At 39.5% G+C, this 12,885-nt stretch overlaps 1 protein-coding gene across 1 annotated transcript in view; it reads right to left on the bottom strand.

Moving 5' to 3' along the window:
• Necab1 (N-terminal EF-hand calcium binding protein 1) overlaps window positions 1-12,885 on the bottom strand; it is a 204,270-nt gene that overhangs the window by 34,443 nt on the left and 156,942 nt on the right. The window contains 1 exon segment of the mRNA NM_022302.2: window positions 707-828. Coding sequence (NP_071638.1) covers window positions 707-828 — 122 coding nt within the window.

Here is a 12,885-nt window from a genome sequence, read left to right on the forward strand (position 1 = left end):
AACAATCCATTTGATGATAGACAAATCTTTTTCTATTGTGAGCATTGATTTTTTTTCTGGGTGAGCTGGAAGAATGTGGCCACACATTCATTGTGTAAGGATTTGGGGTAGAATAAGACTGTTCAAAAGTGCACTTCAACATCTTCAGTCAAATGGAATGCGCTTAAATGTTAAACTGGTGTGTTCAAGTGCAGATGCGCTTGTATACACTCATATTTACAATAATTACCTGAATATTGGGCAAACATGAGCTGGCATATTTCAGAACAATTTATGATAACTGTAAATGTTATAGTTAACATGTAACACTCAAAGAACTACTAGTCAGAATTAGCCTGACAAGCTTCTTCAGAAGCCCCGACTATGGCTAATCCTAAGACATTCCTCGATGAGTTTATGATACAGCCCTCAGGAGACTTGGACAGGGCGAAGGTATGAGGTGGAGAAGCAAGTTCAGAACTAGGGTGCCCTACAGTGCAAGTGTCTTGGGAATTGGCTGCTGGAGTGCTTTCTGCTGTGTCCATCCCTCTGTGAACTATCGAGACACATCTGCTAGGATCTCATAGGACTGGCAAGAGGTTGCCTCCCCACTTCCTAATGCTCGGCCCCTCTTCTGTTTCACAAGTGTTTGGTAAAAGGGAAGCATTCCAGGCTTCTGTTTTTAATCTATCCACTTGATGAGGAAGAGCGTCGAAGTCTGCCTTACCTGGGCTGCTGACATTGAACTGTGGGCTGTTGGGGGAGAAACTGTTGTGTCTCTGGACTCGGCGGCTGGATCGCTTTCCAGGCCATTGAATGGACAAGACTTCTGGCTTGGATGGTCCTTGCCTGAAACAAGAGTCAACATTGAACTTTACTGTCAGAGCTTCAGTATCTTCTCCTAGGATGAGATCCTAAAGAATCAACTGCTAGGGATTCCTGGGATATTTAACGGTGACATGGGAGGAATACCGCCTGCACATATGCACTGGATAGCCGGGCTCATTGTTATTACAATATTCAGATGAAAAGATGAGAATGTTCTGGATTTTCATTATTCTTAAAATTAAGCCCAAGTAAAACTGAGTTTGTAACCTAATCTGCCTTTCTATCCTTGGCCAAGTCTTTAATAGAACTAAAATGTGTGTTTATGATGTATAGTGTTTTGCATCAATTTGAGAATGCCTATGGAGTTTTCTTTGCTTAATTAATATTTTACACTTTTGTTCCACTCTACTAAAAATTCACACATTGTAAAAAGCTAAATGACTGAATGTGCCTCCACTCCATTTTCATAGACATTTATTAGCAAGTATTTATTGTGCCACTTATCTTCCTATCAGAACTCGACATTCTTTTTTTTTTTAAATGTATTAAATGATTATGGAGAATTTTATCGGCAGTTTAATCCCAAGTTAAAAGTATCTTTACTTCTTTTTTTTTTTACTTTTTTTTTTTACTTTTTTTTTTTTATTAACTTGAGTATTTCTTATATACATTTCGAGTGTTATTCCCTTTCCCGGTATCCGGGCAAACATCCCCCTCCCCCCTCCCCTTCCTTATGGGTGTTCCCCTCCCCATCCTCCCCACACTGCCGCCCTCCCCCCAACAATCTAGTTCACTGGGGGTTCAGTCTTAGCAGGACCCAGGGCTTCCCCTTCCACTGGTGCTCTTACTAGGATATTCATTGCTACCTATGGGGTCAGAGTCCAGGGTCAGTCCATGTATAGTCTTTAGGTAGTGGCTTAGTCCCTGGAAGCTCTGGTTGCTTGGCATTGTTGTACTTTTGGGGTCTCGAGCCCCTTCAAGCTCTTCCAGTTCTTAAATCATTATATCTGCACTTTTAATTTAGGTGTTCTATTAGTGTTCCTATGTGAAATGATCAAGCTGGTGATAATACACGGAGAGGTTGTGAAGAACTTCCAAGAAGGAAGTTTAGATGAAGTGATGGAACAAAGTTTGCCTTTTTTCCTTGGTTGGCATGAAGAACATGGTTGTTGGAACTTAAACTATCTTCAGTCATGTGGCAAACGTGAGAACGGAAGACACATGCTTACAATGTGAAAAGGATAGTCTCTGAACTATCCTAGAGATGCTGCACTGGACTTAGGTTGGCCTACGAGTTCTCTAACTAGAGAAATCCCTTGAGCATCTGACCCACTTTCTATATATTTATTTTCCACTATAGGCAGTCAACTATAACACTCATTTGCCTTTGTGAGAATGAGTTCTTAATTATCTTTTACTAGCAAAGATTCTGTTAGCTTTTATCTTGCATTACTTTTCTTATGGTTGTTTCATTTGCCATAAGGTAGATTTATTACAAAGTTCTTTGTGAAATAGATGCTAGCCGAGACTTCAAATCACCATAGATGGGAGAAAAAAGGACATTCCATACAAAAAATCAAATTTACTCTTGGGCATATACCCAAAAGATGCCCCAACATATAAAAAAGACACGTGCTCCACTATGTTCATCGCAGCCTTATTTATAATAGCCAGAAGCTGGAAAGAACCCAGATGCCCTTCAACATAGGAATGGATACAGAAAATGTGGTACATCTACACAATGGAATATTACTCAGCTATCAAAAACAACGAGTTTATGAAATTCGTAGGCAAATGGTTGGAACTGGAAAATATCATCCTGAGTGAGGTAACCCAATCACAGAAAAACACACATGGTATGCACTCATTGATAAGTGGCTATTAGCCCAAATGCTTGAATTACCCTAGATCCCTAGAACAAATGAAACTCAGGACGGATGATCAAAATGTGAATGCTTCACTCCTTCTTTAAAAGGGGAACAAGAATACCCTTGGCAGGGAAGAGAGAGGCAAAGATTAAAACAGAGACTGAAGGAACACCCATTCAGAGCCTGCCCCACATGTGGCCCATACATATACAGCCACCCAATTAGACAAGATGGATGAAGCAAAGAAGTGCAGACCGACAGGAGCCGGATGTAGATCGCTCCTGAGAGACACAACCAGAATACAGCAAATACAGAGGCGAATGCCAGCAGTAAACCACTGAACTGAGAATAGGACCCCCGTTGAAGGAATCAGAGAAAGAACTGGAAGACCTTGAAGGGGCTCGAGACCCCATATGTACAACAATGCCAAGCAACCAGAGCTTCCAGGGACTAAGCCACTACCTAAAGACTATACATGGACTGACCCTGGACTCTGACCTCATAGGTAGCAATTAATATCCTAGTAAGAGCACCAGTGGAAGGGGAAGCCCTGGGTCCTGCTAAGACTGAACCCCCAGTGAACTAGACTGTTGGGGGGAGGGCGGCAATGGGGGGAGGGTTGGGAGGAGAACACCCATAAGGAAGTTTGCCCGGAAACCGGGAAAGGGAATAACACTCGAAATGTATATAAGAAATACTCAAGTTAATAAAAAAAATAAAAAAAAAATTAAAATTAAAAAAAAATCAAATTTAAGCAATACCTACTATTCCAGCCCTACAGAAGGTGCTAGAAGGAAAATTCCAACCTAAAGAGGTTAATCACAAGAAAACACAAGGAAGAAATAACCTAGGCCAGCAAAACAAAAGAAGGACAACACACGCACACACACACACACACACACACACACACACACACACACACACACACACACACCACAAAAAATAAAAGGAATCAACAAACACTGCTCATTGATATCTCTCAACATCAGTGGTCTCAATTTTCTTTCTTTCTTTTTTAGTTTGCGATTCCTGCAGGTATTTTATACATTCAAAATTAGAATTAATGACATTTTAGGTATAAATTCATTCATTTAAAATATCAGCATTAAACTCCTTATAATTATAAAACAATCTTTTTAGAATCTACATTTTTAAAAAAATTTATTTTTCTTTGATTGGATATTTTTAATTTACATTTTAAATGTTATTCCCTTTCCCAGTTTCCTGGCCATAAGCCTCCTATCACATCCCCCTTCCCTTCTTCTATGAGGGTGTTCCCTTCCCAGTTTACTCTCCTCCTTCCCACTCCCCGACATTCCCCTACACTGGGGGTTCAAACTTGGCAGGACCAAGGGCTTCTCCTTCCATTGGTGCCCAAAAAAGGCCATCCTCTGCTACATATGCAGCTGGATCCATGGGTCAGTCCATGTATAGTCTTTGGGTAGTAGTTTAGTCCCTGGGAACTCTGGGTGGTTGGCATTGTTGTTCTTATGGGGTTGCAGCCCCTTCAGCTCTTTCAATCCTTTCTCTAATTCCTCCAAATGGGGGTCCTGTTCTCAAAGAATGGATGTGAAAACAGGATCCATCTTTTTGAGGCCAAGATATATATCTTAAAATCAAGGATAGATATCATCTTCTGGTGAAGGAATAGAAAAAGATATTTGAAGCAAATAGATCTATGAAGTAAGCTATTGGAAGCCATTGTAGTCATTTTAATATCTGACAAAATAGACTTCAATCAAAACTAATCAGAAGAGATCACCAAAGGAAAAATCTACCAAGAGGACATTGCAATCCTTAACATCTATTCCCCAAACACAAGTATACACAACTTCAAAACCATCAATAAAAACAACAATAACAACAACACGAAACCAAGAAACAAACAAGACAAAAGCATCACTATAGCGAAAATCACACATTGACCTTCACAGAGATAGTGGATAACTTCAATATCCAACTCTTGCTAATAGAGTCTTATCATCATTATCCAAACAAAAAACAAAAATACGCAAGCCAGCAACCACCCCCAAAAACTGAAAAACAACAAATCCCCCAAACAACAATAGCTAAAAACAAAAACCAGCATAAAAACCCAATTGTAAACAGAAAAAATGATAGAATTCATTGTAAGCCAAATAGATCTAACAGATCTTTACAGAAAATTTCACTCAAACACACCTCATGAAACTTTCTCCAGAATTGATGACACACTTCGTCACAAAGCAAGTCTCAACACACACAAGGAATTTCAAACACTTTGCATACTATCTGACCATATATATCTTGGCCTCAAAAAGATGGATCCTGTTTTCACATCCATTCTTTGAGAAGAGAACCCCCATTTGGAGGAATTAGAGAAAGGATTGAAAGAGCTGAAGGGGCTGCAACTCCATAAGAACAACAATGCCAATCATGAGTGCATTAAAGCTGGATATCAACAACAACAGAAACATTAGAAAGTTTACAAACTCATTAAAACTAAACAACTCATTACTGAATGAAAAATTGGTCAAGACAGATATTAAAAAATTAAAGACTTTTTAGAATTGGATGAAAAAGAATATACAACTTATCCAAAGATATGGAACACAGTGAAGGTAGTTTTAAGAGGAGAATTTATAGCATTAAGAATGATTGCAAGCTGGTACAACCACTCTGGAAGTCAGTCAGGTGGTTCCTCAGAAAATTAGACATAGTACTACCCGAGGACCCAGCTATATCACTTCTGGGCATTTACCTAAAAGATGCTCCAACATATAACAAGGACACATGCTTCACTATGTTCATAGCAACCTTATTTATAATAGCCAGAAGCTGGAAAGAATCCAGATCCCCTTCAACAGAGGAATGGGTAAAAAATGTGGTACATTTATTTACACAATGGAGTACTACTCAGCTATTAAAAAACAATGACTTCATGAAATTCTTAGGTAAATGGATGGAACTAGAAAATATCATCCTGAGTGAGGTAACCCAATTACAAAAGAACACCCATGGTATGCACTCACTGATAAGTGGATATTAGCCCAAAAGCTCTAATTACTGAAGATACAATTCTCAGACCACATGAAGCTCAAGCGGAAGGAAGATCAAAGCATGGATGCTTCAGTCCTTCTTAGAAGGGAGAACAAAATACTCACAGGAGAAAATACATAGACAAAGTTTGGAGCAGACTGAAGGAAAGGCCATCCAGAGACTGCCCCACTTCTGGGATCCAATCCATATACATACAGCCACCAAACCCAGACAATATTGCTGATGCCAAGAAGTTCATACTTACAAAATCCTGATATAGCTGACCCCTGAGAGGCTCTGCCAGAGCATGACAAATACAGAGGCAGATGCTCAGAGCTAACCATTAGACTGAGAATGGGGTTCCCAATGGAAGAGTTAGAGAAAGGACTGAAATAGCTGAAGGGGTTTGCAACCCTATAGGAAGAACAACAATATCAACCAACCAGACACCCCAGAGCTTCCAGGGCCTAAACCACCAACCAAGAAGTACACCTGAAGCACCCATGGCTCTAGCCATATATGTAACAGATATGGGGAATAGATGTTAAGAATTGCACATATAATGCTTTATCTGGCATCAGTGGGAGGAGAGGCCCTTAGTCCTGTGAAGGCTTGATGCATAGTGTAGGGGAATGCCAGAGCAGGGAGGCAGGAGGGAGTAGGTGGGTGGGTAGGGGAGCACCCTCATAGAAGCAGGGGGAGGTGGATGGGATAGGGGGCTTTTGGGAGGGGAAACCTGGAAAGGGGATAACATTTGAAATGTAAATAAGGAAAATATCCAATAAAAGAAAAGAAAAAAATAGAGGGATCTTATACTAGTAACTTAACAGGATTCCTTCAAGCTCTAGAACAAAAAGAAGAAATCACAACCGAAAAGAGTAGATGGCAAGAAATAATCAAACTCAAGAGAGAAATCAATAAAACACAAACAAACAAGAAACAGTACAAAACACCAATGAAACAGTTTATTCTTCTAGAAAATTAATAAGATCAACAAACCCTTATCCAAACTAACTAAGAGATAAAGAAAAAATATCTAAATTAACAAATTTAGAAATGAAAAGGGACTCATAATAACAGGCACTAAGGAAATCCAGAGAATCTTAAGGACATACTTTGAAAACCTGTGCTCCACCAATTTGGGAAATCTTAAAAAAAAGATAATATTCTCATTAGATACCACTTACCAAAGTGAAATCAATATTAGATAAGCCATTTAAACGTACCTAAAACATCCAATGAAATAGAAACAGTAATTAAAAGGTCTAGGAATAGATGATTTTCACAAAGAATTTTATGAGGCTACAGTTTCTGATACCCAAAATCACATTAAAACCTAAGAAAAAAGAGGGCCGCAGGCCATTTAAAAAAAATGAACATAGATGCAAAAAAAATCACAATAAAGTACTTGCAAACTGAATCCAAGAACATATCAAGAAAAACATCTACTATGATCAAGTAGGTTTCTTCCCAGAATCGCAGGGATGGTTCAGCATGAGTGAGTTCATAAATGCAATCTACCACAAAACCGAACAGAAAGAGAAAACACACATGATCATTTCATTAAATGCAGAAAAGGCCTTTGACAAAATCACACACTCCTCAATGATAAAAGTTGTGGAGAGATTAGGAATACAAGGGACATAATAGCAACAGTTTACAGCAGGCCCATAGCCAACTTCAACTTAAATAGAGAAAAATACAAAGCAATCCCATCAAAATCAGGAAAAAGATAAGGTTTTCCACTTTCCATACCTACTCAATATAGTAATTAAATTCTTACCTAGAACAATAAGACAGTTGAAGGAGATCAAGGGGATACAAAATGTAAAGGTTGAAGTGAAAGTTTTTTATATATATAAAACTTTGAAGATAATAAGATTCATTAATCAATGGAATCACTTTATATCTTGAAGACCAAGATATACAGTGTACACAGTTATGGATACCTAAATTTTGATAAGGAGGCTAGAAACACACACTGGGGAAAAAAGCATGTTAAATAAATGGATCTATTCAAACAAGATGGCTGCATGTAGAAGAATCCAGACACTCATCATCCTGCAAACTTCGCTCCCAGTGCGTTACAGACCGCAATATAAAACGAGATACACTGAATCTGTTAGAAGAGAAAGTAGAGGATAACTTTGAACTCATTGGTACAGGAGAAGGCTTTATGAACAGAACACCATTAACACAGGCACCAAAACTAATAATTAATAAACGGGACTTAATGAAACTGAAAAGCTTCTGTAAAGCAAGGGTCACTGCCACTGAGACAAAGTAGCGACCTACAGAATGGGAAAACTACACATCTGATAGAGGACTAATATTTAAAATATATAAAGAACTCTAGAAACTAGATATCAACCTCCCCCACAAATAATCAAATTAAAATGGAGCTCAGATCTAAACAGAATTCTCAAAAAGAATGGCTTGGATGACTGAGAAAGACTTTAAGAAAGGTTTAACATCCTTACCATTAAAGAAATACAAGTCAAAACTACTTTGATATTTTGTCTTATACCAGTCAGACTGTCTAGGATCAATAAAACAAATGACACCCCTGCTGGCAACAATATGGAATAGGGGGAAAATTTGGCCATTTCTAGTGGGAGTGCAAACTCATACAGACATTATGGAAATCACTGGGGTGGTTTGCCAGGAAGATGGGAATCAATCTACCTCAAGGTCCAGTTGTACCACTCTTGGGCATGTACCCAAAGGATGCTTAATCCTACCTCAGAGACACTTGGTCAGTTAAGTTCATTGCTGCTCTAATCATAATACCTAGAAATTGGAAACAACCTAGATCACCCTCAAGAGAAATAGGGGTAAAGAAAATGTGGTACACTTATGCAAGGGAGCATTACTCAGTGGTTGAAAAAGAAATCATAGAATTTTAAGGTAAATGGATGGAATTAGAAAAAAATGAGTAACTGAATGAGTAACTAAGATCTAGAAAGACAAATACAGTATGTATTTGCTTATATGTGGACATTAGCTATTAAGTCTAAGCTAACTGTTGCACAGTCCAGAGAACCACAGGGGTTTACAGTAAGGGATCTGGGGTTGTAGACAGATAGATCTTCCTAAGATAAGGAAAGAGAATAGAGAGTTATAGATGAGTGGAGTTGCTGGAATAAGATGTTAAGTGGGAAGGTAGTGAGAGTTGGGTGGAGAGAGTGATAAGAGAAGGAATACAGGGAAGACAGCTAAAATTAAAGACTAGTTGAGTGGTAGCATGGATACCCAAACACTAGAAGCTTCCAATATATCTAATATATAGTAAGTATATTATATACAAGAAGGGGATCTAAATGAATTTGCCAAATAATGGGGGGCAACATAGCACCATCTGGATAGCATTTGTCACAAAATGTGATTCTAGTATTGGGATTGGGTTCCATCTAATTGAGTAGTTGGCCAAAAAGATCCAATGGAAATTTCCAAACAGCCCAGGTGGATCCCAAGACTATAGGTTGCTCTCCACAATCTGATGGGGAGGCTCCATTGCTAAAGACAACACCCAGACAACTCACTGGACATGGAAACATCAAGCTGTTGCCTATGTAGAGACCTTACTTACATGTCCTACTGTCTCTTGTAAAGGAAGATACTCTGCACTCGACCCAAAGAGAAATATCAACCCAATCACAAGATGTTTGATTTATAATGAGTTCCTGCCTACAAGAAATGCTAGGGTAAGGGTGGCACAAAGCTTGTGGGAGTAACCAACCAATCTCTGAGTGACAGATGTCTCACTCTGTGAGATGGAAACTATTTCTGGTACTGCTTCGGTGACCAAGAACCTGAAACTCGATAGTCTAGGGTCCTAAGGTAAAACCAAATTCTACTGTTCTTTAAAATAAATGATTCCTAATGACATTCTACTATTCTCATAGATCAGTGCATTTTTCAGCCATTACCAGAAGCTCCCTCCTTCATCAGATGGGAACAAATACAGAGAGACCCACAGCCAGACATTATGAGAAGACTGAGAGAATTTTCTAGACCAGATGTCTCCATCAAACCCCTCCCATCAGGCCTCAGGGAACCCCATGGAAGAGGAGGCAGAAAGAGTTTAAGAACCAGAGGAGATGGAGGACATCAAGGAAACAAAGTTCTCAAAATGAACGTGAGTAAAGCTCAGATGAACTCACAGAGACTAAGGAAGCACGCACAGGTCCTGCACTGGTCAGAAACAGGGCCTCTGCCTAAATATGAACGCTTCCAGTTTACTGTTTTTATGGGAATCTTGAGTGTGCAAACGATTGGTCTTGTGTGTGTGTGTGTGTGTGTGTGTGTGTGTGTGCCTTCTTTTGGGTTCTCTTCCTCTGATTTGTTTTTTCGTCCCATTCCAATGTGTTAGTTTTTGTTTTATTTTATTAAGAGCAAAAGATTGAGAGTGAGACAGACAGACAGACACACAGACACACACACACAGACACACACACACACACACAGAGAGAGAGAGAGAGAGAGAGAGAGAGAGAGAGAGAAAGAGAGAGAGAGAGAGCGAGCTCTGCATTCTAATTCCCAAAGCAAATCCTTTATCCTCTCCAGATGTCCTGCATTTTCCTCCCATAGAATGTCTGGGCACTTCATTGTCTGTAATATTCTGAAATGTCATATTGCATTCCTTAGTGTTAGATTATTTCTTTAAAAAATCACTACAATGAGTTCTTAGTCTAATTTACCAGGCTGAAGACTCACACTCTTGCTCTGAAAGCTTTCCTTGAATTATTCTTTTGATAATTATTCTCCCTTGTTCTTTTCCTAGAACATCTATTTTACAAACGTAAGATCTTTTAAACTTACTCTCTAGTTGCCTCATCATATATTTCCTTTCTTGCTACTTTGTAAAGATTTTATTATAATTTTATATTAAAATATTCCCTACAGAATTTCACTTTTACAATCACAAGTTTGGACGTTTGAGTCAAAGCTCCGTTATCTGTTGCAGATTCTACTTCCTTTAGTAATAAGTTTGCCTTTTGATGGGTCTAGTTCTTTTGATTTTTTTTTCTGTTCTCAGAATTGTTTTATGATGGTTAAAGAAACTACATTTTTGCTAGGATCCATTTTGGTATCTTAGAGCTGCTTGTTTCTGATGTAAGCTCCTAAAAGACAACTTGCTGACAGGCCCAACCCTTGAGCTCCATCAGCAACCACAGCTTGTTCTTGCTATGACTAACTGCTGGTTTTGGCCTCTGTAAAACTTGCATGTGCAGACATTCAAGGACTATTTTGAGGTCCATTTGACCAACTAATCTTGGCAGAGCAGAACAGCTCTTGTGGTTTCTCCTTTAAAGGTCATTTTGTCACCTGCTTTTGTACTTCATGTCTCTGATTTGGGTTAGAGACCATGGACCTGCTAGGAGTTTTAATGAATCTGGAAAACTATAATCTGGATTAAGTTCAATGGTGGTCCCAAAGTCTGTAACAGTTTCTGTTTCTTCTGGGTTTGTTTTGTGTTTGCTTTGTGCTTTCTGTTGCTCCACGACTCCCTCTACATTCCAGAGTGAGGCCTTACAAGGTTGGCATTTTTGTTTGCGTTGCCATTAGCCAAGTCACATCTTTCCATTGGAGTCTTTAAGTCTATTCATAGGTATGACTCTGCCTTTCTCTTAGATTAATCAGATCTTCCACCAATGTGTCTCCTAACTGAACATTTTGAGCCCCAATGTCTGTGATCTGGAAACGGCATACAAAGGGTGTTTAGATGTCCTGAAAGGCCTTCACTTAGCATCTCATCATCAACTTTGGACCCTGCTCCTGTTGTACTTGGTTCACATGTGTTGACTTCTGAGGTTCTCCAGACTGGAAGGCAACAATCACTGCAAACCTCTGGTGGGGATTGCCATAATACACCAGTCTCAGTTTCAGCTCGCGGCCAGTTCTATGTGGCTCCATCGACCCTCCAGCATTTCAGGGTCTTTGGTCTCACCACAGCATACATTGCTCTCACACGGTCTGTGAGCACTGCTTTCCCACAGCTTTTAAATGACTCTACATTCTTTTTTGAAGATTTCAAGTGTTTGGGTTGGGTCTGGGGTGGGGTTTCTCTTCCCTTTACTGTCTGTGTGTTCAAGCCTTCTTTATCCAGGCTTTAAAATGTCAGTTTTGAAAGCGTAGAGAACAGCAACAAAAACACTCAGATGCATCTAGTTTCCAATATTTTACTTTCCCTATGGATTTTCCTACAGCATAAGCCCTGTGCTTTGGTGACACAGCAACAGAGCTGCTTTTCTCTGATCAAGCTAGGGGATCATAAGCCATAGGGAGTGTAGGATGTCATACAGGTGAGGGTGGGTACAGGATAGAACAAGGCCTGTCATTGGACAAGAAGGAAGGATGGGCAGGAGAAAAGTTTTAGGGAGAAGGAGGAGACTGGATTGGATGGGAGACTGGAGGAGACGAGAGAGTAGCTGTGGAGAGAACATGGAAGCTGATGTTAATATTCCACTCTGTGAATTTACAAGTTGTTTTGAATATTCTTTCTTTTTTTCTTTTTTTTTCTTTTCTTTTATTTTCGGGGCTGGGGACCGAACCCAGGACCTTGTGCTTCCTAGGTAAGCGCTCTACCACTGAGCCAAATCCCTAACCCCTGTTATGAATATTCTTAAGGGATGGATATGTACAGGGCTTTGTATGTTTAGGTGGGCAATTATATCTTATCAATTGGATCAGAGGTTATTGTGTTGTGTGTTCTTTCTTGTGGAGAATTGAGTTTGGAGAGTGTGTGGCAGCAGAGACACTGGGCCGCCATGGAGTTGGGATGTGTGTTTCTGGCAAGATATCTATCTACCAGATAGATATCTTGGGGCACTGTGGTGCCAGACCCAGTGGGGGTAAAAGACAGCATTTCATTTTTTATAATTTTACAGCTACAAGGGAGTATTTGTAATTACTTGTGGGTGAAACTAAACACCTTTTCTTTCTTCTATACTGGACAATGATCAAAAAGTAAAGAAATGACTTCCAAGCCCAGAGGGAATCATTTTTATCTCTGCTTATAGAAGAAACTTGGAAGACAGATCAAACTTGAGGATTCCATTTTACAAAGGAAATCCACACACAATTGAACTGTGTTTAGGAAATGAAGCTTGTGAGAAGGAGGGTTGATGCAATAGCCCAGGGGTCCTCTCGAGGGTACCTTTCACATCACACAATCATTTCTCTTGCCACT

This window comes from Rattus norvegicus, chromosome 5 (genome assembly GCF_021556685.1).
Source record: "Rattus norvegicus strain SHRSP/BbbUtx chromosome 5, alternate assembly SHRSP_T2T, whole genome shotgun sequence".
Lineage (NCBI taxonomy): Eukaryota > Metazoa > Chordata > Mammalia > Rodentia > Muridae > Rattus > Rattus norvegicus.